General features: G+C 48.0%; 1 protein-coding gene and 1 long non-coding RNA gene across 5 annotated transcripts; one reads left to right on the forward strand and one right to left on the reverse strand.

Moving 5' to 3' along the window:
• Window positions 1–1466: 1466 nt before the first annotated feature.
• Ccnf (cyclin F) lies at window positions 1467–25007 on the forward strand. 4 transcript variants are annotated; one of them, XM_013065538.3, is made up of 17 exons: window positions 1467–1583; window positions 2867–3021; window positions 4270–4376; window positions 5639–5706; window positions 7859–8052; window positions 8412–8465; window positions 9305–9409; window positions 9705–9782; window positions 12468–12619; window positions 12820–12984; window positions 15330–15453; window positions 15721–15901; window positions 16421–16508; window positions 19809–19908; window positions 20028–20149; window positions 21689–21840; window positions 22622–25007. In XM_013065538.3, exons 1-17 carry the CDS (start codon window positions 1568–1570, stop codon window positions 23074–23076), a joined length of 2316 nt encoding a protein of 771 aa, XP_012920992.1. In that variant the 5' UTR covers window positions 1467–1567; the 3' UTR covers window positions 23077–25007. The 4 variants fall into 4 exon arrangements, with proteins under 4 accessions (XP_012920992.1, XP_021100080.1, XP_004864702.1 ...); XM_004864645.3 differs by having other exon boundaries at window positions 1478–1583; window positions 21689–21858; XM_021244421.2 differs by lacking the exon at window positions 9305–9409 and having other exon boundaries at window positions 1468–1583; window positions 21689–21858.
• LOC147820952 (uncharacterized) lies at window positions 3017–15429 on the reverse strand. The gene is made up of 3 exons (XR_015448008.1): window positions 15262–15429; window positions 3766–3904; window positions 3017–3380 (listed from the first exon to the last, which is right to left on the reverse strand). It is a non-coding gene; the product is annotated as an uncharacterized LOC147820952 (long non-coding RNA).
• Window positions 25008–25014: the final 7 nt, after the last annotated feature.

The raw sequence follows: 25014 nt of genomic DNA on the forward strand, positions 1-25014 counted from the left end.
CCTTGGGGCCCGCTGCAGTGCAGCAGGTGGGGTAGGTGGGGCATGGCTGCAGCATGACCTACAGTTGCAACCAAGAGAACACCTGATTCCTGAAAAGTAAGAACTTGGCCTCTTCATAAATGAGGTGGTTAGGACACAAAGAACAAAGTAGAGCTAAAGGACAACTGTGAACTTTGAGTAGCCAAGGATGCTGTTACAAATCCTAAGATGTGAGCTGTGCGGACTTGATCCTTGTTGTATTTAGTTCAAGTTGCTACCAAAAGCAAACACAGAAATCGCTCTATCCTAGAGGGACAGATAACAAAGTAACGTGGTGCAGGGGAGGAGGATAAAGTAACAAAATGAGAAATAATAACCCACGGGGATAAAGAAGAGACAAATAAGTCTGAGGATCCCCGTGGACTCCCCCCTTCCTTGTGTGGGAACCAAGAGCAAGGGGGAACCGGTCCCAAGCTTTCTTAGCTCTACCTGCTCTTCCTCCATCTGGACCAGGGTGAAAGGCAGGAAATAGTCCCACCTCTCAGGGACTCTTGCCCTTATCTCTTGAGGTCTCTGGGCCCCTCTTATGCACTGTGCTCAGATTGGTACGGGGCCTTGATCCCCGGCTGCTACCTGTGTACCCAGTACCGGTCAGGTACCCCAAGGGGTTTAGTGAGGTGCAGTGAGACAGGGAACAGTGAAGGTTAATCCAAGCCATGGGAGAGGGGAGAACCTGGGCCCAGACTCCCTGGATTCCCCCAGGAAACCATCTCTTCCCTAGACAGAAGGTCTCACGATGAAGTGGAACGTGATGCACCCTGGCTAATACGTAGTGAGTGAACACACCAGGCGGCTCAGCCTTATGACACTGCAGGTGGCTGGCAGCAGTCAGTAAGATGCGCAGGTGCAGGTGACGATGGGAAGTTGGAGACAGGACAGCATGTAGTCAAGGTGAAGGTGAGGGCTTGCCCCGTGGGTCCAGGGCGAATCACAGTTGACAAAAAGGAGTCAAGCTCGCTTAAACTGAAGTCTCGGGCTCCGAACTCTGCGCTACCCCGTCGGCGCCAGGACTTCCAGGCCGAGTCTCCGCCGGAAGCACGAGGCAGGGGGAACCGCCGGGCGGGCGGAATGTGGGGGTCGGGCCCGGGACCCGCCGCGCGCTGTCAGGGGGCACTCAGGTCAGGTATTATCAGTCCGGGACTCGGCTGGTTCCCATAGGAGGACGCCGAGGAGTTAGCTACATGGTCCCACCCTCCGGGTGCTCAGGCTTTGCTTGACCCAGCACGCCCACCCCAGTCTCACCCGGTAGGTTCCCTGCTCAGCTGGGGAGGCAGGGCGGCCGCTGGGATTCGGCTAATAGAGGGCCCGCGTTCGAATTTGCGTCCTAGCGCGGCCAATCGCAGGAGGCTTTGGCTGGTGGGGCAGAGGGAGGGGCCCCGGGGTGGCCAACTGGAGAGCCCGGATCATTTGAAAACGAGGCGGGCGGCGGGCGGGGTTTGCGTCTGAGCTCGCGCTCAGCGGCAGGCGCTGTAGTAAGGAGCGGGCTCGTTTGCCGGAGGGTTCGGACGGTGGCAGTGGCAGGGCAGCGATGGGGAGCGGCGGCGGTGAGTACCAGTGTGGCCGAGGTCCGTGGAAGTTGGGCCCGGGCCTCTGCCACCTCGATGCGCGCGTCTCCCCCACTGCAGCGCACTACCGCGCAGCCCCCCCCCCCCCGGCCTGGTTTAAATGTCCGCAGCGTTTCCTTGCCCGGTTTTCTGCGGAGCAAACTACGGTGGCTTCTTCGTGGGAGTCAAGAGCCTGCGGGGCGAGTGGCAGGACTCGGCGACGCGAGCAGCCGGGACCCGCCTGGCGTCCGTCATTGTACCTGCACCCTCTCACCTGGCGCCCACGCCAGCTAACACATCCGCGGGGCCTGGCGCGCTGGAGGGCCAGGTCAATGAGACACACGATTCCCACTTATTACTATAGTGGTTATTAAACATCTTCAAGTATCTGTTCTAGAGCGAGGGAATGAGGAAACTTTTATGGTAACATCCATATAATCTTTGCGAATGTTTCTCCCTGACTGTATGTTTGGCTTTGAAGTACATTTAGTTGCTGGGAGGAAGAGCTAGGTCGAGGGGAGGCCGCTCCTTAGAGAAACCCTGGGGAGGGAGTCACATAGAAAAGCAGCCACCCTCCTCAGGGCAGTAAAGATGAGCAAAATGACGTAAATTTGTGGATGGGGAACCAGGATCTTAAGCCTCCTGTGTGAGGATGTCCATTTTCCTGTGAAATAAGAGGTAATGCTATCTGCTTAAAATGAGTAAAGTTGCTGGAAGAATTAGAACCACCTTTCTGAGTGCAGAGAGCCTGAACTTTAATGTTTGGATCTCTGTGGGTCTAGGTCTTGTGTTGGGATTTGGACCACTTTGCTGAGTAGCTATCAAGTCTTTATTTTACAGAGGACACTGAAGCTCAGGGGCTGGGCAGCTCTGACATCTGCTGAATTGAGCTTCCATGTCCTTTGCTTCCCTGCGGGGCCAGCCCTCCAACCTGTAGAATATTACTGAACATTGTGCTTTTTTATCATGTGAAGCAAAGATAATCAGCAAGGGCCTGAGGAATTTTCTTAAGAATGGCTGCTTTTTTTCCCTTCCTGGTTGTCATATGGACTCTGGATCAGAAAGTTACCAATAGCCAAGTTATCTGATAACTACTCTTCACCATGAATATTTGTTAGATATTGAACAAATGATGATGTCTTCCATAATTCATATAATGCTCCTTTAATCTTTGGGGCAAGTCAGTTCCTTCTTTTGTGGTGCAGGGGTAGTAACTGTTAAATCATTTTCAGATACAGCTTTTCATCTCATCAGGACTTCTGAGTTTTTCTTTTTTTCTTAAGTGATCCACTGTAGGTGTGCCAAGTGTTTCTGTTACCCTACCAAGCAAAGAATAAAGAGGAGACCCCGAAACCTGTCAATCTTGAGTCTACCAGAAGATGTGCTCTTTCACATCCTAAAGTGGCTTTCTGTTGGAGACATCCTTGCTGTCCGAGCTGTAAGTCACCAGATGAAAGCAATACCAGTCCTGGCATTGTTGATTATCCCATCAAGGCCTCAGATTCTTATGTCAGAACAAAACTTTGGCGGCAAAGGAAACAAGGGTGATATTGTTAATAGATAATTGAAGATGTTCCAACTAGAGAACGGCATGTTGAAGTTCAATTTCATTCATTATAATATTTATTTCAACAGAGAAAGTATCCTATAACAGTAAAGTTTGTGTCCCTTAAGACATAGATAAGTTGACCGTGGTGGTACATACCTAACTTGGGAGGCTGAGTCAGACTTTCAAGTTTGAGGCCAGTCTGGGCTACATAGTGAGTTCAAGGCCAGCCTGAACTACATAGTGAGATCCTGTCTCAAAGAAAAAAGAATGTATTACAAAGAATTCTTGAGGACAAATCCTATGTGACATTCAATGAATTGAAGGAATTATTTTGGAACCACAGCCTCACTTTGGTGACTTATCCCAGGATGTACACCAAATTGGTAGGAAATCTCCAGCAAGAACCCATTTTCTGGCACCCAGAACTACCTCCATTGTATTCATCATACACCCATGGAACTCATAGGGTTGTGGAGTCCCAAAGCAGTGAAAACTTTACCATTTAAAATGTTTACCTGGGCCGGGGATTCAGCTCAGTGGTTTCGCTGCCTGCTGCACAAGCGCAAGGACCTGAGTTCAATCCCCGGTACCAAAAAAATAAAAACAAAATAAAAAATAAAATAAAATGTTTACCTGTGCTCAGGGTCCTGGTCTGGGCATTTCCTGCCCAGAGGCTGCTCGTCCTTCCTGAGGTTGCCACCACAGATGTCTGTTTTTTTCCTTGAGTTCCTGTGATCTCCAAGCTCCAGGCAATGTTCCCACTAGCAAGACCCTAGGTAGAGAAACACAAGACGGGTCTTACTCCTGCCTGCTTCCATTTAGAGTTGGTTTCCCCAATTCTTCCAGATGTATACCTTTGCAGAGATGCCATTCACTCTTTCTCAACCTAGATGCTTATTCTTTTCTTCTGGGACTATTCTTTCCCTCTTAGAACTCAGAGAAACTCATTTCTGAACTCTGTTGTCTATGCAATGTATGTCTGTCTTTGATACATTGAGACTGAGTCTTTTACTGCTTGGGATTGGGCAGGAGACAGGATGCCCTAAGTCTGTGATGTCCTGTCTTCAAGAGCCTCTAGGAACAGGGCTTTGGGGACAGTCCTTCAGTACTCCTCCCTTGATTTCCATTGCTCTGCAGGTGCACTCCCACCTGAAGTACCTGGTGGATAACCATGCCAGTGTGTGGGCATGTGCCAGCTTCCAGGAGCTATGGCCTTCTCCAAAGAACCTGAAGCTCTTTGAAAGGTATCTCTGCACCCTGAGAAACAGATGGCTTGATTTCTTCCTGCCTTTGGGGCTCTCCTGTGCAAGCTTGTGCCCTAAAGCCTGATTCAGGAACTGTTTTATTGTTGCTGTTTCCTGGGACATTGGCTCATCTCCCCAAGAGTGAGTGACCCAGGGCTGTAGAACTCACCTATTGAACCATACCACATCCAGCAGCCCATGTCGTCACCCTTCCCCCATGCCTGTTGGGCTTCCAGAAGGCCTCCCTTGGGGTGTGGCCTAGTCCCATGTGACTCAGATGTGCATCACTTGCCTGTGGAAGATTTATTCAGCTTTCTTTTCCTTTGTTCATAAGTATGTGATTGCAGTCTTACTACATTTTACTCACTGGGTGGTCCCACCCACCTGGAGTCATGACCCAGGGAAGGCTGGAGGGGACACAAGGCCTGCAGTCTATGAGCCCAAGTGCAAGCAACCAGGCCCACTAACCAAGAGCACTAATGGTTCTAGAGCCTGCCCTTAGAACTAGGGGGCTCAGTTTCAACCTTCTTGTTTACCAAGCTGAGAAACCATAATTCAGAAGGGAATCTTCCCAAATAGAGTTTGCTCTAGCCTCATCCACTTGAGTTGCCAAAGATCCAAATAGCTATCCAACAAGTATACTGTGACCATTTTGCTGTGGCTGTGGTTGAGCTGCTTCTGGATAAAATATGTATATTTCTTAGAGACATAATATATGCATCAGACAGGTCCCTCATATAAAGTGTGTTAACTCAGTGATTTTTTTAGTATATTCAAATTATGAAAATATCACCATCTAATGTAGAACATCCTTATCATTGTAAAAAGAAATCTTGTACTTGTTGACTGTTGCCACCTGTCCCCTGCACATACCTTTTCCACATAATCCTCAAAGCCCTAGGCAACCTATAATTTATTTTCTGTCTCTGGATTTGCCTATTCTAGATATTTCATGTACATGGAATGATAATGTATGGTCTTTTGTGACTGGGTTCCTTCTCAGAGCGTATTTTCAAGGTTTGATCCATGTCATAGCATGTAATGAATAACTGATATTTATGTTGCATAAAAAAATTTTTCAGGGCCGGGGATTTAGCCCAGTGGTTCCGTCGCCTGCCTCGCAAGCGCAAGGACCCGAGTTCAATCTCTGGTACCAAAAAAAAAATTTTCAGTTGAAAAAAGCAAATATCCCTGCTTCCAATGCTGTGGTAGTATATAACCTTTGTGGGATAAAATCCTGTACTGTGTTCTTAATGTTTTAGGGCTGCTGAAAAGGGAAATTTTGAAGCTGCTGTGAAGCTAGGCATAGCCTACCTCTACAATGAAGGGCGTAAGTAACAGCCCCCTGATTGTGGACACTTTACACAAGCACCCACCTTTGGCCTTTTTGAGATATATATCCAACATGAGCAGTTTGGATTTTTTTGTGTGTGTGTGTGGTACCGGGGATCAAACTTGGGTCCTTGCGCTTGTGCAGCAGGCGGCGAAACCACTGAGCTAAATCCCCGGCCCATGCAGTTTGGATATTTGAGACAGGGTCTCATTATATAGTTCAGGGTGTCCTTGAATTCTCTATGTAACCCAGGCTGGCCTCAAACTTATAGCAATCCTCCTGCCTCAGCCTCCCAGCTGCTGGAATTACAGGCATGTGCTTCCAAGTCCAACTTTCTGAGTAGTTTAGGCACTCTTGCTATATCTGATGGTCTCCTTTACTATCCCTTCAGGAAAGCTTATGCCAAGAGATGCCTTATGAGGGGAGATCCATCAACATTTTGACTTAGGTTCCAAGAGTCACCTCTTGTTTTAGCAAATCCTAACACCGAACAGAGTCTCAGAATGGGGGCTGCTTGGACAAGCCAGGCTCCCACCTTCAGTCTGACTAACACTGAGGCCCTGCAGGGGATTTAGCTCAGCAGCACACCCCCCCCTTACCTTGCAAGTGCAAGGTCCTGAGTTCGATCCCTGGTACCAAAAAAAATCCACCGAGGCCCATGAGTGGACATGGTCTTTCTTTGGTCATCATCTGTGGAACTTTGGGGCAGAAGTGCATACCTGATTCCACAAGGTGTCAGTAATGTAGGCAGCCATGATTCCATGCAGGAAGCAGGTCAGAGCCTTCCTCATTCTTGGGTTCCTCCCTCCCTAAAGGCCAGGTGCTCCTTGAAAGATCCTTGTGTAGGCTCCACTTGCTTCTTGAAAGATCTTTGTATGGACTCTCCTTCTGCTTATCTGTTTAGCACCCCAAGGAATGAGCTCATAGTCTGTTATCTCAGCTCCCAATACATATAATGATTGGGTTATAGCCTGCCCTGCTATTTTCTTGCTTCTGAAAGATCTGATATCTTGGGCTGGGGAATGTAGCTCAGAGCTAAGAGTGCTTGCCTAGCATGCATGGAGCCCTGGGTTCAGTACCTAGTACCACACAGGGAAAAAGTCTGATGTGTTGGCTTGGTGCTGTATTCACAGCTACTTGGGAGGCTAAGGCAGGAGGATTGAAAGTTCAAGGCCAGCCCAGGCAACTTAATTAGACTTTGTCTCAAAAAGTGAAAGGGACTGGGGATAATGCTCAGTGGTAGAGTATCTTGGGTTCAATCCTCATTACTGCCAAAAAAAAGTCTAAAAAGCTGGTTCTTGCCTAGAGATAGTCCCTGCCCTTGGCCAGCTGATAAGAATATTGCAACTGATGAAGCCCTTGAGCAGCCCTTCTCCAGGCCCAGGAGAGCTGAAATTCTGCACCCATGCTTTCATCAGATGGCAGAGCTCATCTGATGAGAACTTAATTCATGTCACTACAGTGTACAGTTTAGTGGGCTTTTTGGGGTGTTGGGGTTTTTTGTTGTCTTTTTTCATTTTTTTTTTCTTGGTATTGGGGATCGAACTCAGGACCTTGTACTTTTGAGGCTGGTGCGGCACCACTGAGCTAAGTCCCCAGCCTTGTTGTTGTCTTTTTTTGAGATGGGGTATCACTAAGTTGTCCAGCTTGGTCTTGAACTTCTGAACCTCCTGCCTCAGCCTCCAAAGGAGCTGAGGTTACCAGCATGTGCCACCATGTCTGGCTTTTCCAATGATTTTTAATATATTTACAGAGTTATGCATCCATTACCACTGCCTAATTTTAGAACATTATGATCCCTAAAAGAACCTCTCCCTCATTAACCCATTAGCAGGGGCTCAGGCAGCAGTTTCCTGCAGGAGGAAAGATGGGTCTGGCTCTATGGGGAATACCATCCCTTGATGTTAAAATCCATGCTTCCAGAAGGACTCCAGCAGAGCCTATGGTCACAAAGACAACACAGTCCCTTCTAGACTTAAACAGGGGAAGAAAGGGAAGGTGCTTCCACCCTAGAGGGCTTTTCTTTCCTAAAACACCAGAAACTTTACTACAGTGTGCTTGAGCTTTTGGACTTCCCAGAAAGACTGGGGAACTTTCTTTATCCCATCCCCCAGAGTCATCCCTGGGTTCTCTTCTGTCTGTCCTGCAGTGTCTGTGTCTGATGAGGCCCGAGCAGAAGTGAATGGCCTGAAAGCCTCTCACTTCTTCAGTCTGGCTGAGCGACTGAATGTGAGTGCCTCACCTTTTATCTGGCTTTTCATCCGCCCACCTTGGTCTGTGTCTGGAAGCTGTTGCAAGGCTGTGGTCCATGAGAGTCTCAGGGCAGAGTGTCAGCTACAAAGAGTAAGTCCTGGTGGTGGGTAGCACCCATGAGTCCACCCACAGGGTCTGGGACATAGGAAAACCCTCCAGTAGACCCTTTTGACCATGTAAAGTTGGGAACCCAGAGGAAGTAGAGGTGCAGAACATCAAGTATAGATGTAATGGAGGGATTTAGGGCCTGGAGTGGATGGCAGAACTTTAGGCAAATGTGTTGGCAGCTGGAAACATGGGACTGAGGCTGCATAAAGCACCAGAGCCAAAGTCTGTTACTGGGGAATGGTCCTGTTCATGAGGTGGGCTGGCAAGGTTGGGGAAGGTTCCCCCTAACAGTTCTCTGCTGGGACTCATGGTTTTTTTTCTTTTCTTTTTTTTTTCCAAAGACTCATAAAGCATCCATACTGTACTGCTTAGGAAGAGTACTGAATCTTTTCGAGGTTAGTCAACTTGTTCCTTGCACGTGGAATTTTTGCCTGGTTTGACACATCGTGGCTGGAATCCAGGAATATGTGAAAAGCAATGGAAGGCATCAAAGGTCAATGCAAAAGCCAAGCCCTGCCTTGAGAGGCCACAGGGGGCTAGGCAGTGAATCCTGGCTCCAACCTCACTACCCAAGAAAGGAGATTGTTGGTGGATTATGACCTTACTCTTAGATAGCTGTGAGAATTAAATGGGACAACATGGGCAAGAGGCATAGCAGAGAAAATCTATCAGGAACTGAGCAGATGGTGCTGAGATGTTTGTGTGATGGCTCTGCTAGTGGTGGACTTCATCTGCTGGGTAGTTGATTATCTGGTCTTGAGGTTTTAATGAGCTTTGTGATCACAGTGAATCCCCTTTGCATTAGATTTAGGGACTATCATAACTTCTAGAGAAAGCATTAGGGAGGGATGTTGAGGCAGAGTGAGGAGGTAGAGGATCCAGAGAGTCACCAACACCACTTTCTAGGCTCAGGGCATTTCCTTTGGCAGCAAGACTGAAAGGCAGGCCTTGGGTGGCCCAGATGTGAGCTAGGGAATCTACAAACCAAGCCAATGCACAAATCTCCAGTAAAAGCAGAATCCCTGAGGCCAGAGCTCCCAAGTTTGTACCCTTCCTTGGTTGTCAAGTGGTGTATCTTTAGAGAAGTCATTTCTACTCTGATTTAGTTAACATGTCAGTTATCACAGGGAGTTTGGTTGCTTAGGAATGTGGAGGGGAAGAGGTAGGTTGGTAGAATGAATGAACATTGAATAGAAGATAAGAAAAGAACCAGTTGTGTTTGGCCTTGCTCTAGGATGAAGAGAAAAGGAAGCAGGCCCGTGACCTATTTGAAGAGTCGGCTCATCAGGGATGCTTGGCCAGCTCGTACCTCCTTTGGGAAAGTGACAGGAAGACAGATGTGAGTGGACCAAGGTTTGAGGAAAGGAGGAATCATGTTGGTCAAAGGCACAATCTCTAAACTAGCCCTTGGATAAGACTGTTGGCAAAAGGAAGGACCCTTTCACAGCTTCTGGGAGCAGGCTGCTCTCAGTACCCTCAAAACACCCACCATTGTTTGAAGATAAAAGGCTGGGGAGCTAGCACAGTCAGGGACCTTCTGGGGGTGGGAGAAGGGACATTTAAGAACCCCATGGGTTAGTTCTGAGTTCCTCTGAAGACAAAAGAGTGTAAAGGCAACTTTCTTCTGTTGACAGATGTCAGACCCTGGACGATGCCTCCATAGCTTCCGGAAACTCAGGGACTACGCTGCCAAAGGCTGCTGGGAAGCACAGGTGACAAGAGAAAACTGGCCTTCTTACAGCCTTGGGGCAGGACTACCTGGGCTCACAAAAGGAGACTGAGGGATGCAGTAAGATTGGTCCACTGCTGGAGCTGAATCTTTTTTTTGGAGACAGGGTCTTCCTATGAAGTTTATGCTGGCCTTCAAATTGCTATGTGGTACAAGCTGGCCGCAAACTTTCAGCTATCCTTCTGCCTCTCAGCCTCCAGAATGCTGGGATTATAGGCATGTGCCTGGCTAGAGCTGAATCTGAAATGAGTTTAGCTCTGGTATGCAGGGAGAAGAGCCCAGAAGTGCCTCATTCATTTCTACTCATGTCTACTCTTGCCTCTTTGCCACCAGCCTCTGAATTCTCAATGCTAGCCTGCTGTCAGAATTTATACCACTTATTCTCAAAAGTTGTCCTGTAATGGTTGTATTGACAGTGAAAGTTGAAGTGACCAGAGAGCAGAGGAACACGTGAAGTGCTTTCCTGTTCTTGTTAGTAGCTAGCCCTGCTCAAACCATCTAGCCAGGAAATCAAGGATTTGTAGTTATCTTTTACCAGACTATCTCCCCTTACGGCTGTAAAGAAGTTTCAGGACAAATAAGTAAGATCCTCCCCCATTGCAAAGCAACTAGAAGTAGAATAGAAAGTCATCTACACTCATATAGTAGGGAAAAACCATAAATAGCTTAGTCTGATGTGTCACAGAATGTTGTGTTCTTGTCCCAAAAGATTTATAAGGAATTGGGCCAGGGATTTAGCCTAGTGGTTCCGTCGCCTGCCTCGCAAGCGCAAGGACCTGAGTTCGATCCCCGGTACCAAAAAAAAAAAAAAAGGAATACTACATTTACAAGAAGTGTACTTCTACATGAAAGCTCAGAGTAATCAATAAGAATAGTTAAGACCCTAATGAATAATCAGAGGGCCTTGGTAGATTCTCAGAAAAGAAGAAATAAATACAACGGGTTAAAAAGCAGAACAACAAAGCCAGGTGTGGTGGTTACACATCTGAAATCCTAGCACTCACGAGGCTGAGGCAGGAGGATCACTGCAAGTTTGAGGCCAGCCTGGGCTATATTGTGAGTTCAAAGCCAGGCTGAGATACATAGCAAGACCCTGTCTCCCAAAAAAAACCCCAAAAAAACCCCACACCTTCAAATGAGATACTTTGGGCTGATTGCATTAGCAAATTTATGTTTCTGAGTAGAAACATTTTTAATAACAGTTTTGTTGGTGAAGGTGAGATGAACAAAGTGCTCCTGTGAGTGGTGTGAAAATCAGCACAAGGCTTTCCGAAAGCACTTGGGGGGATGTAGCAAAGTGTAGGTGCTCGTGTGGACTCACTGGGTAAGGAACTAAGTATTCTACAATGTAAATAAGAAAAATACCCTTAGTGGGGAAATAGGTGGAATATGCCTATGGATATTTAATAATCTATAGTTATATTTAATAATTTTATGTTATTGTTAGGAAGGCAAAAGATAAAATGTATGTATATTGTCTCAGATGCATCCACTTATACATATATCCATATAGCATATGCACATAAATGCCTAGTAAAATCCAGAAGGAAATGTATAAAAATGACTGACAGTGACCAGCTGTCTTAATTGGTGCCTGGCAGGTGAGTGCCAAGTGCTGGCTCAAAGGCTGATCATGTATTATTCCATGAAAAAGGAAACTGAGGCGCAGAGAGGTTTCCAGTTTGCTTGTGGTCACACGAGTCCAGCTTTTTGTTTTGGTTGTGTTTTTTAGGGCGGAGGGGTTACAGGCTGACCTTGAACTCACTTTGTAGCCCAGGCTAGCCTTGAACTTGTGGCAATCCTCCTGGCTCAACCTCACAAGTGCTGTGATTACAGGCATGTACCACCATGTCCGGCTTAAGTCCAGATTTTAAAGACAGATGATCTGAGCTCCCAGCCAGCTCTTTTTTTGTTGTTGTAGTTCTTGGTTTTGTTTGTTTTTATGATGCTAGGGATCAAATCCAGTGCATAACATGTGCTAGGCAAGAGCTCTACCTCTAAACTACATTCCCACCCTTATTTTGAGACAGGGTCAAGTAGTTCCTCAGGCTGGTCTCAAACCTGAGATCTTCCTGCCTTAGCCTTCCTAGTAGCTGAAATTATAAGCATATGTCACCATACCTGGCTCTCAGCCAGCTCTTAGTACTTTGTGGTACAGCTTCCCTTGGAATGTCTTTTACACTAGGATTGAACAGAAATAAGTTTTGGGGTTTTTTTTTTTTTGGTACTGGGGATTGAACTCAGGACCTTGGCACTTGCGAGGCAGGCATGACACCACTGAGCTAAATCCCTGGCCCCAGTTTTTTACAATGTGAGCAGAAGACTTAAATTCCCTAAGAATCTGCACTAGGTTGGGAAGGCAACTCATCTACCTTTCATCCCTTTAAAAAAATTTTATTGTGGTATCTTACTTATTCAAAAGAGAATAATACTAAAGATCTTAGCAGGGGATTTAGCTCAGTGGTTCCAGCGCCTGCCTTGCAAGCGCAAGGTCCTGAGTTCAATCCCGAGTACCAAAAAAAAAAAAGAGATCTTAGCTATACTGTTTCAGAAGATTGAGAAGGCTTAAGTAGGCAAGTTTGTACACCTGTGTTTTCTATCTGAAGAGCCCTTCCCTTCGGAAGTAGACAATCTGATGCTCATGTTCCCCTTGTCTTTCTGTCCTTAGCTGGCTTTAGCCAAAGCCTGTGCAAATGGAAACCAGCTTGGACTAGAAGCAAAAGCCTGCAATGAGGTAGTCTGCCAGTTGTTCCAGGCCTCCCAAGCTGTCAGTAAGCAGCAGGTCTTCTCAGTGCAGAAGGGACTGAATGACACAATGAGGTGAGACATTCAAGAGCCTAAGGTACCTCAGTATGGTGTATGTTCGAGCCCAGCCCTGGGCTCAGTCTCTGATACTGCAAAGAAAATGAGCCCAAGGGTCCAAGCAGCACCCTCCTCCTCAGCACTGATTTTTTGGCTCTTTTTATTGCAGAATGTTATTATATATTTTATAAATGATCTGGGTGGCACTCTCTCCACAGGTACATTCTGATTGATTGGCTGGTAGAAGTTGCCACCATGAAGGACTTCACGAGCCTGTGCCTTCACCTGACAGTGGAGTGTGTGGACCGGTACCTGAGGAGGAGGGTGGTACCCCGTTTTAAGCTCCAGCTGCTGGGCATTGGCTGCATGGTCATCTGCACCCGGTAAGAAGCCGATTGATCCAGCCAACAGGGCTGGTGTTTGGATGTGCTGGCTCTTCTTGGAGGTCACCTGTCCTTCCTGTGCTAGTGGCTAGTTCATAAGGGAAATAAGTCTTAAGGGTCTCACCTGACTCACAGGTGGGGATGGCAGAATTGACCCTTGGCATGGCCATTTGGCAGGTACATGTGTCCAGGCAGCTCATCTTGGCAGATGGTCTCAGAACCCAGAGGATGAACTCAAACAGGCACAGACTAGACCACACTTCCCTTGGGTCCTGAGGGTATAGGTCCCAAGGAGAGTCACAGTTGACTGCCTTCTTCCTCTTTGGTCCTAAGAGTTCACAGAGAGAACCATGTCTCTGAGGTCGAGTTTTCTTGTTTTCCTAAACCAAACATCCCTAGCATGAGCCACTACTTCTACTAGGAAGTACATTTCAGACCCACTGTCCTTGTCTGGGAGGCCTAGTGAGTAAGGAATAGGTTTGGCTGCACTTGGCAATGATGTTAACTGCAGAGATCTATTTCTGTCTTGCATAATAGTCTAGAGACAAAGGGTCCAAGGTCACTGGGATGTTTTTTTATTTCAGGAGGTCATGAAGGAACCCTGGCTCCTGTCTTACTCTCTGCCACCCCCCAGTGGCTGCCCTTGTCCCCATGACGCCATAGCTGCCATGTCCGCCTTGCCATGTAGTTTAGTCATGTCACCAATGTAAGGCCACGACAGAAACTGTAGTCCCTTTGGACGGCTCAAAGCAGGGTCATAGTACCCTACAGAAGAAGTGAGGAATTCAGGGTCAATGAGCAGACCCTGCCACACCCAGTCCAGAGCCCTCCTTGTATGTGCCAGGTCTTCTGGCACCATCCCAGAGATGCTGATGAACAAGTGGTGTTGCTGCCTTCCTGGATCTAACAGCAGTTACATCACTGCAATTTCAGAACAAGTTACTGGGCCACAGACAGCAGATCGTAACCTCTGGAAATGGTTTTAAAGGCTGAGATATGCCAGTCCTGCTGTCAGGGTAGCACTTCTCCCTAGCCCCACTTGCCCCTACCTCCTTATCTCCCCACCTTAGACTCCAGTGCAGGACTCTGGGCAACCCATTCACATCCCCTCTTTTGGGCATGTGTGCCCTTTATGCTTGGAGGTATACTTCCTGTCCCTTCTGTCCTGTCAAGCCAATGACAAATATGCAAACTGCAGAGACCCAGCACAAGCAGAGAACAAACTGGGCCTTGGTCCATTCCTACTTGGGATATCATCGTCAGGGCCTCTGGAGTAGGATGTTCCGTGATGGTTGGCACTGGCAGACAGTAGAGAACTGGGTGTCCCCTATCTCGTGGACAATCAGAATTCATGTGGCCAGCTGCCATGTTGTATACAGACCTTTAGATAATCTCTGGAACCTTCACTTCTACTTCTTGGTGCCAATGGGTCGTTTACCTTCTGAGTGTAAATTGTTTATACTCTAATTGATACTGTTAAAAGATAGGGCAATACTCAAGAGGTTGAGGCTAGAGGTAAAAAGTTCAAGGCCAGCCTAGGCAACTTAGCAAGATTCTAGGGCCGAGGATTTAGCTCAGTGGCAATGTGCCAGCCTCACAAGCCCAAGGTCCTGAGTTTGATCCCTGGTACTGGCGGGGGGGGGGGTACCTCAAAATAAAAATTGTTTTTGCTACCAGGGATTGAACCCAGGATCTTCATACTGAGCTACATCCCTTATATCTATTTTCTTATTTTTTATTTTAAGACAGGATTTCACTGAGTCATTAAGTTGCCCAGGCTACCAGAGTGCTAGTTACAGGCATGGGCTACCACTGCTGGCATCAAAATAAAAAATTTTTTAAAGGGCCGGAAATGTATCTCAGTTGTAGAGTGTTCGCTCTCCTAGAATATGTAAAGCCCTGTGTTCAGTCCCTAGAACTGCACACACAAAAAATTAAGGCACAGTCTAGGAGTGCCGCTTATAGAGCATTTGCCTAGCCATATGCAAAGTCCTGGGTTTGATCCCCAGTAGCACCAAAAGAAGAAAAGAAAAAAGGCAAATCCTCGTTTCTAAGGTCATTAGGAAAACTGAATAATAGAGCCTTTTGCAGACAGTTGTGTCTGATCAATAGCCCTTCCTCTCCCACTCTGATTCTGTATCCAGGCTCAAATCTTTCTTCTTTCCAGTACCTTCTGACCATCTCTCCCTTTAATGTTTCTTACTGTCCAGAGGCAGCTGGATCCATTGTATAGCCTTCCTTTGGCACCGAAGCTCAGAGTCATCATGCTCTCCTTACCTTGAGGCCTCCCAGTTCCTATCCCTTCAGGAGATGGACTCGGCTAAGTCCCCCTCTCCATGTTCCAGGTTCATCAGTAAAGAGATCCTGACGATTCGAGAGGCTGTGTGGCTCACAGACAACACATACAAGTACGAGGATCTGGTGAGAATGATGGGAGAGATCGTCTCCGCCCTGGAAGGGAAGATTCGAGTAAGTAGAGGTTTCTTTCGTCTCCCTGCTTGGGTTATGGGAGGAGTAGGAAGAGCTGAAAACATCCAGCTTTCCTGCTCTGGAAGATCCTTATGTACCCAGGGGTCAGCTGTCTGTGCCATGCCCAAACCCATGAGCAAGGGCCCATCACTGCAGTGCATCATCACATGCCTTGATGCCCTGAGTGAGGGCCAAGTCCCAGCTGGGCTGTTGCTTGGTATGCTCTTGATGGAAAAGAGCCCACATCCACCTTCCCCTTTTGTCTAGGTCCCTACCGTGGTCGATTACAAAGAGGTCCTGCTGACGCTGGTCCCTGTGGCACCTAGAACTCAACACCTGTGCAGCTTCCTCTGTGAGCTCTCGCTGCTGCACACCAGTCTGTCTGCCTACGCCCCAGCCCACCTGGCCTCTGCAGCCCTGCTTCTGGCCAGAGTGATGCATGGGCAGAGTAAGGAGTGGCCCCTCTAGGGGATTGCTGGTAGCAGGGGAAGTCCTCAAGTAGGAGAAGGGTGGTGGGACAACAAGAAATATATGCCCAGCACATAGTGGCATATGCCTATAATCTCAGCACGTCTAGGAGGCTGAGGCAGGAGAATCATAAGTTTGAGCCCAGCCTGAGCAACTCAGTGATTTAGTGAGGCCATGTCTCAAAATAAAAATTGTTTAAAGGGCTAAGGATAATAGCTCATCCTGAAGGTCCTGGCTTCAAGCCCCAGTATTACATGGTTAAAAAAAAAAAAAGTGCCCATCCCTTCAGAATGAACCAAAGGTAGCATAGGGTTGAGAGATGAGAGATGGTTCTAGTTTAAGTATTTCCCAAATTTTTGACAGTATGCATGTTCTATATGAGGACTTGTCAAAACCATTTTAATGGACTGCAATCTTGAGCTCCAGGACTATAACCTGCAGATTTATAGAGTGGGAGTGGTCAGACAACCATTGCATTCTGGCCTGCTTTGTTCCTCAGCACAGCCCTGGACCACTCAACTATGGGACCTCACTGGCTTCTCCTGTGAAGACCTCATGCCTTGCGTCTTGAAACTACATAAAAAATGGTGAGTCTGAGCCACCAGAACATGGTGACGCATGCCTGTAATCCCCCCAAAATAAATATAAGTGCTGGGGAGCCAGGGATTTAGCTCAGTGGTGCTGCTCGCTGCCTGCCCCGCAAGCTCAAGGACCTGAGTTTGATCCCCAGTACCAAAAAAAAAAAAGAAAGAAAAAAGTGCTAGGGATGTAGCTCAGTGCAAATCCACTGGGTTCAGTCCCCAAAACCACCAAAAAAAGTGGTAAGTCCTTAAGGAAGCTAGTCCTCTGGCCATAATCTGCCAGGCAAGGGCTCAAGTTCCATCCAGCCCTTGGTGTCTTCATTAACAGCTCTCGGTCAATGCACAGATCTTACCTCAGTGAATTTCATGTAAGAAATATCTTTTGAATAGACATTTTAAAGTTTCAGGGCCATGGTTCATACATTTTTTTCACAGTTCATAGAATTTCACATTTTTCACATAGAGTCTCTCATTGAGGAAGTGGAAGCCATCGCTTCTTGGCCTTTTAGCTGAGATAAGTGAGGAAGTGGAAGCCAGCAGGCAAGCAGACCCTCACTGCTAGTCTCATCTGTGCCTGTCTGATCTTAGCTATGATGGCTTGCTCCCACTTGTGCTCCAGACCTGAGTTCCTTGCTACCTCCTTATCTTCCCACCTTTCCATTCTTGCGGGAGTCCTGAGAGGCCAGAACACATGCTGAACAGAGAGTCAGGTGGTAATGGAGCCAGGAGAAAAAGAAAGTGTGTGGAGGGTGCTGGTGTTTGGAAGGACCAGGGTTCCCCTAAAGAAAGTGAAGGCAGGGCCAGGAATTTAGCTCAGTGGTTCCAGCGGCTGCTTCACAAGTGCAACATCCTGAGTTCGATCCCCGGTACCAAAAAAAAACAAGCCAACAAAAAAAGAAAGTGAAGGCAAAGGGGGCGGCTTGTGCAGATCAGCAGACTGCTGGCTATGTGAGAATCTTGGAACACATGGGCTGAGTTTGCATCTAGCTATTACTGCTTCCTCAATTCCTCCAGAACTTTCCTCATAATTTGCTTCTCCTAATTCTCAGTTCCCCTTACTGTGGCCTCCTCCCTCCGAGTCCTGCAGCTTCCTCCTCCAGGACACCCTGCCTCAGTCTGGTTCTATCTCCCACCCCCATCCTGAGAGTCCAAGTAGTTTTGGACTCTCTTTCTGTTGTTCCCAGTTTCTCCTCCAAGGATGCTTAACCACTTCCAGATCCAGACCACATCTAAACCTTGACCACTCCACCCCAGATCACCTTGCCTAGTGTATCTAAGCCAACTGCCCTTTCTTCTCTGGTTGGGAATTCCCCTTCAGGTTGCATTTGGCAGTTGGTGGTTGAGGCCTAGTCATACTGGCAGAAGCCAGGACCTGCTTGTTTCTGTTTCTCCTTCATCCCTACGGCCTAGCAGCTTTTACATCTGACGTACTTTACACATGCATACTTTGAGATCTGGTCCTCTCAATGACCTTGGTCACTCCCTTGCTACCTCCTGGAATTGGAGGGACTCAGAGCATCCCTCCTGCTTATGTCAATCCAGAGCCTTGCTCTGCAGCTTCCAGGATAAGATCAGAGCTCTCCAGAACAGCCCCCGTTCTTTTTTTTGGTACCGGGGATGGAACTCCTTGTGGTTGTGCAGCAGGCGACGAAACCACTGAGGTAAATCCCCGGCCCAACAATTTTTTTTTTTTTGGTACCGGGGATCAAACTTGGGACCTTGCGCTTTCGAGGCAGGCGCCGGAACCACTGAGCTAAATCCCCGTCCCAAGCCCCGGTTCTTGACCAGCTCTTCTCTCCAGCCATCCTTTTTTCTCCCTCATCACTGTTCTCTATGTGTGGACACTGGTCACCATTTCCTGGGGTTGTTATGTGCTTTTGCCCACCATTTTCTTCTGCAGAGCCCAGATCCTGTAGCTGTCAGATAGGGAACCAGGGTGACAGTGGAAGGGTCAATGTATTTGAGCCCCCTCCTTTTTTTTTGGTACCAGGGATCGAACTCAGGACCTTGCACTTACAAGACAGGCACAGTGCTGCTGAGCTAAATCCCTGGCCCTGACCCCCATCTTTGATCATTCTAGGAGCACCAGCTGTCACCAGATACTGGACAACAAAAGTTGTTACTGAGCTGTGTTTATTTTTTCCTCCAAAGGAATTTTTTGTGTTGTTATTATAACTAGTTAAATTGGTATGTTAGTCAGCTTTTTGTGTCTGACAGAATACCTGAGAATAACAACTAGAGAACAAGAGGTTTATTTTGCCTCATGGTTTCAGGGTTCTTAGTGTCTAAGGCTATGGTAAAGCAGAAACTTCATGGTAGAAGGGTGTGGGGAAGAAAGCTGCTCACCTCAAGGTAGCCAGAAAGAAGAGAGTGACAGCTTGTGCTAGAGGGTGTCTTCTGTCCACTTTTGCACCCTCGGGGTCCCCAGGCCCACATTCAGGGTGGGCTCCTCCCTCAATACCAATCTTCTCTGAAAACACACTCAGACACACCCAAAAGTGGGCTTTCTTATTTCCTGATTCTCAGTCCAATGAAGTTGACATTGAAGATTAACCATCACAATTCAAAACATTTATTTATATAAACTAAGCTTTTTTTGTGAGCTCCATTCCTGGCTCTAAATTTTTTTTTAATTGCACAACTTAATGGGCTTTTAGTATATTCACAAAGTTGCATGGCCATCACCACAACCAATTTTAGAACATTCTTACCACCCCAAAAGAAAATTCTTAGCTGTCACCTTCCAATTGCCCCCAATTTCCTCAGTCCCTGGCAACCACTTACCTGCTTTCTGTCTCTGTATTTGCCTATTCTGGACATTCTGTATAAATATAGCCATATAGTAAGCAGCCTTTTGTATCTAGGTTCTCTGACTGAGCATCATGTTTTCAAGGCTAATGTTGCAATGCATGTCAGGGCTTTTTTTTTTAATAACTAAATAAAATTCCACTGGGGGGATGGACCACATTTTGTTTATCCACTCAGCCATTGATGGACATGTGGGTTGTTTCCACCTTCTGGCTATTATGAATAGTGCTGCTGTGAATGGTCTGGTGTGAGTTTCTGTGTGGACATGTGTTTTCATTTCTCTTAGGTATAAATTCCTAGGTGTGGAATGGCTGGGTCATATAGAAACTATGTTTAACTGCTTCATGAGCTGCCAGGCTGTTTTCCAGAGTGACTACACCATTGTGCATCCTGATCATTGTGCAGGTTTTGAAAGCTTGTTGTCCCCTCCACTTGAGGGAGCAAACTAAAACTGGGATGGGGGAGTGCCTCCCACATCCACCTCTGTGTCATTTCCAGCTTCCATGACGATGCCCCCAAGGACTACCGGCAAGTCTCTCTGACCGCTGTGAAGCAACGATTTGAGGACAAGAAATATGAAGAAATCAACCAAGAAGAGGTGAGGTACCTTCCCCTCCACTGTCACCTAGGTGTTTGATGGGGGTGCAGGCTGGGGATTGGGGCTCTTCAGCCTCACTCACAGTGCCTCTTCCCTCTTGCTGACTCTGGCTTCCCCAGGTGCTGAGCTACAGTCAATTGTGTGCAGCATTGGGGGTGAAAGAAAGTCCAGAGCCCACATCTTTCCCCAGTTCAGGGGAGATCTGCCCCTTCCTCAACTCCCCCTCTGGGAGAACAAAGCGGTGAGTCCCCCCCAGGGCCACTCCATGGCTATATAGTGTGGTGCTGCTGGCTGCTGGCTCCTGCAGTCAAAGCCTGAATTCCCTCACTGACACCTTCTGTCTGAGCTCCACACAGGGGGACCCTGCACTTGAACCTAGGCAGTCTGTCCTTAGCTGTGTTCTTGAGTTTCACTGCCTTCAGCTGTCCTTTTTCAGAGGTGGCTGGCTCTCTTGCTTTATTCTGGCTCCCTGTTGAGGGAAAATGGTTCTGAGCACAGTTGATCATGACTTAGGCTCTGACTTTGCCTGTGCCATCCTGAGGCACTGTCCTCTATGCATATTGCTGTCACTCCTGGCACTTGGGTTATAACCTGATTAACATTCCCATCAGTTTCCTCCTTCCCCTTGGGTCCTCCCTCTTTGCCTGTGCGTACTCCTATTTATTCCCATCTCTTTCTCTCCCTTTTGTTTTGTTTTGTGACAGTCTCACTATGTAGTTCAGATTGACCTTGGACTCACTATGTATCCCAGGCTGGGCTCAAACTCACGGTGATGCTCCTGCCTCAGCTTCCCACTCCCATCTCTCTTATCACTGCTATCATTGTATTTCCTGGAATAACTTCCCCTCCCCATATTACCCATGTGAAGAATTCCTGTTGATTCTGCAAAGCCCAGATGAACAGGACCTTCTCTGTACTGCTGGCTCTTCCTCTGTAATTCCTCAGCATCCTCTGTACCCTTAGCTTCCTGAGAGGAGGCATTGGGTAGAGTTATTCCTGTCACATCACACGGGCCAGACAGGGCTACCTCCATGAATGTGTGGGGAATAGGCCTTTGGTCACAGATCCTTGAACTCCAGGGGACCCCCAAAGAAGCAGCTGATACAGAAGCAGCCTAAGCCATCCCCATGCACTGCCCCAAGCATTGCCACTGTGCTAAATGTGAGTGACCTGGACCCACCTGAGAATGTCACCACTTTCCTCCTACTCTGCTGATGACAATCTGACTATCCATGGATGGAGTTGCCCACAGGGAAAGCCCAGACAGACATACAATTATGCCTTGGGAGGTGGAATTCCTGGCCCCTCCCCCACACCCAGTCTCACTGTTAAACTTGCTTCCCAGCAGCCCCCACCGCCCTGTCAGTTGTCTGAAAGGGATCCCCAGGTTATACTGAGTTAACTTTGTTCATTCCCTGAGCTCAGGAAACAGAAACTCAGCAGGTATGGTGGCTTCTCCCAGAAACAGGCCCACATTCCAGCTTCAGCCTTGACCCCAGGAGGGCAGAAGTGCCAGCACTCCCTGGGGACAGCCCCATCTCTGGCTGCATCTTCTATAGCTAGCATCCTGGAGGATGGCTGGCCCAGGGTCCTGTAGCTGACTAGGTTGAGCCAGGGTTGACACCTAGACAGGCCCCGCCTTCAAGGCTCACACTGGTTCTAGCCTCACTGGCATTCTCTACCCAGCACATCCTTCCAGAGCAAACGAGAGGGCCCAGAAGTGAACAGGTGTTTGAAGCTGGTGCATGACTGGAGCTTCCTGGCTTTCCCTATCTCATAGGAAGCGGGAGAACAGCCTTCAGGAGGACCGAGGCAGCTTTGTCACCACACCTACTGCTGAGCTGTCCAGCCAGGAAGAGACACTGCTGGGGAGCTTCCTGGACTGGAGCCTGGACTGCTGCTCTGGTTATGAGGGCGACCAGGAGAGTGAGGGTGAGAAGGAAGGTGATGGTGAGTGTATAGCAGAGGGACATTTCACAGGAGGTGCCTTCTACTAAGGGCCTCCTATACTCAGCAATGGAGGCCTGGCCCTAGCTAGCTGGTAGTACCACACTCTTACCTAGGACAGCTTGTCCCAACCCAGAGGTGTGAGAGTAGAGCCCCTAGACACAAGAGCTCAGGGTGGGCATAGGGATTACTGCTATACTGCTACCCCACAGGGAGGGAGAGGATTTAGGCAAACCTGGGTCTGCTTCAGCTGGGTCTGTGATAGTGCAAGGCCCTCAGGACAGGGAGGAACAGGGACCCCTATCTGGAGTTCCTGATTAGATCTTTCTAAAGGACTGTTGAAATGTATCCACATAGTATACATAACCCCCCTTCCCATCCCATCTCTTATGGGCTGAAGGAGGTCCTGTCCCCAGTATCCTAAAAAAACCGACCTTGGGCAGACTTTTTAGCCCTTTCCAGTTGCTTAACTTTGTGTCCACTCAGGGGACTGAGTAAGTTATACAGCCAGTTGCCACCTTCCACTCCCCTCAGAGTTGTAGGGTGGCAGCCCTCCTATCTTGAGAGAAGCATGTCACCCATAGCTTTCAGCTGAGCAATATAAGGGAACACAGCCAGGTAGGGGATATTTGACCAGGCACAGGATGCTGTAAACTGTCCTGGCTGTGAGCCAAAGTCTAGACTGCCCAGGTCCTGACTGGGCAGAGAGGGTTACCTCTGATGCTCAGGCTATGCCATGACCTCCCCATCCCAACATTTCCCACAGTGACAGCTCCCAGTGGTGTCCTTGATGTCACTGTGGTCCACCTAAACCCAGAACACCACTGCTGCCAAGAATCAAGTGATGAGGAAGCCTGCCCAGAGGACGAGGGACACCAGACGCCAGGCACTCAGACACCTCCAACTCCAGGGCCCAGGCCTCTTCTCTGCTGGAGGAAGCCCGGCAAGGACATCACAACCTCAGGGTACTCCTCTGTCAGTAGCACAAGTCTCACAAACTCTGTGGATGGAGGCTCAGGGGACCCTCATCAGTCTACCTCAGTGCTGTCCCTGGGCAGCGACTCAAACACACCTCCCTGCCACCATCAAGCCAAGAAGTCATGTTTACAGTGTCGTCCCCCAAACTCCCTAGAGAGTACTCTTCCCCAGCGACAAGTGAAACGGCAAAATCTATCCACTCATAGTGATGAGGACATGAACTTGGGCTTCCTAAAGCTGTGAGTGTGTTAGTATGTGTGCTGCAGTGATTGTTTACTGAGGAAGGCTGCTCCTCTGCTAGGAGGGTTGGGGGTACTACAGGTAAAGACTGTAGATCTGGGGGCAGTTCCACAGAGCAGAGGGGTAACTTGTGGGTATCGAGTCTCTCTCTAGGAGATTCCTGGGCTGGCCCTCAGAATGTCAAATCAGTGTGAAAAGCTCAACTCCTCTTTGGAAAATTTAGCCTCAAAGCAGTCATAGCATGCCATGTGAAGCCCACCTCTGTACCTCCTGTGTCCCACTGTCTGGAAGATTAAAACTGTATTTGTCTTGGTCTTCTCAGTCCCACTGAGCCCCATGCCAGGAGCTGACAGCTTTCACACACAACACGTGGCCTGTGTAGCCTGGCACAGCTTGAGTCCCTGTCTGGTATCTTGTATGGTTTTGGCCTCCGTGGGTACTCACTGCTGTTCCCCTCACCCATCTCGGCCTGCAGCAGATATCCACTCCCTTTTGGGCAGTGGGTCTCATGTGAGGGAACCTGTGTTCCTACATATCTGTGGACCGTGCCCTGAACACTAGGTATGGGGACTATACTTCCTTCCTCTGGCACTCTCTGGAGTGTTTGTCTGTGTCCCTGTGGTGTCCATGTGAACAATTCTGTTTGCACTAAATTTCTGGGCCATTTTTTCCCTTTATTTCTAGACTTATTTCTTCCAAGATGAAAACAAAGTTAACATTTAAAATAGAGGGTAGGGGCCGGGGATTTAGCTCAGTGGTTTCACCACCTGCTGCACAAGCGCAAGGACCCGAGTTCGATCCCCGGTACCAAAAAATTAAAATAAAATAGAGGGTAATAAAAAATAAGACATTCCCAACATTATGTAGGCTCAACTGAAAAAAGAAAATCTGACACCAGCCTCTCCATGCTATCGTGGTACTTTTTTTACTTTTGTTTATTTGTTTGGGGTGTTTTGTTTTTGTTTCTTTGGTTTTTGCAGTACTGGAATTGAACCCAGGGCCTGCACAATGAGCTATAATCCCTAACTTTTTTTTTTGGTACCGGGGATCGAACTCGGGTCCTTGTGCTTGTGCAGCAGGCAGCGAAACCACTGAGCTAAATCCCTGGCCCTATATCCCTAATTTTTAAAATCTTTTATTTTGAGAAAGTCTCACTAAGTTGCTCACACTGGGCTTGAACTTGTGATCCTCCTTTATCAGCCTCCCGGAGTGTTGGGACTAAGTATGCACCACCTCGACCTCTTATCTCAGCACTTTTTATGCATAAAGATTTTTCCCAGAGAAAAAAATTCAAGTCATCTGTAATATCTGAGGTGAACTGAGGCAGAAGAGCAGCCAGAGGGTTTGCCTTTATCTGATCCCAACTGCGGATCTGTGGATTCTATGGGGAAAAAAAAGCAGATTACCCGCCATCCCTGTCTTCTTGGCCATCAAGGTGGCTCTCTGCCTCAAAAGTGACAGGGCTGGGGATATAGCCCAGTGGTAGAGCACTATGCATGAACCCCTTGGAAGCAGAGGAAGCAGCCCAAACTGCCTGGGGAGTGTGTTGAAGACCAACCACTGACACATCAGCTCTGCTAGGGTACACTCTTGTTTCCTCTCCAATATAACAGCCACTTGGCCAGGAATGTCCCCAAATACTTTTGAACCAGAAGTACAGGGAATGGGGGGGAAGTTGACTCAGTGTTTACTTTGCTGTGTGCTTGTGTGTATGTGGATATCCCCAGGGCAGCTGATTTGCTACTGTAAGAATTTTAACCATCCTCGCTGGGGCATGGTGGGGATGAGACCCCAAGCATTGAAATTGTAGACTTGTCCTGTCAGCCTTGTGCCCCTGGGTGTGTGTGAGCCTGTTCCTCATCTGTAAGATGAGGCAATAATACCTACCTCACAGGGGTGTTGTGAGGATTAAATGTAATGACAGTGGCACATGAGTGATAG

Source organism: Heterocephalus glaber, unplaced genomic scaffold, assembly GCF_053883595.1.
Source record: "Heterocephalus glaber isolate CG9 unplaced genomic scaffold, H.glaber_assembly_v1.0 deba00001781, whole genome shotgun sequence".
NCBI classification, from domain to species: Eukaryota; Metazoa; Chordata; class Mammalia; order Rodentia; family Bathyergidae; genus Heterocephalus; species Heterocephalus glaber.

Bases quoted from the DNA above. Each gene is read 5' to 3' on its own strand.
- Ccnf (XM_004864645.3), top strand. The intron at 3,022-4,269 runs GTAAGTCACCAG...ATTGCTCTGCAG, and splicing joins ACATCCTTGCTGTCCGAGCT to GTGCACTCCCACCTGAAGTA. The intron at 12,620-12,819 runs GTGAGACATTCA...CTCTCTCCACAG, and splicing joins GGACTGAATGACACAATGAG to GTACATTCTGATTGATTGGC.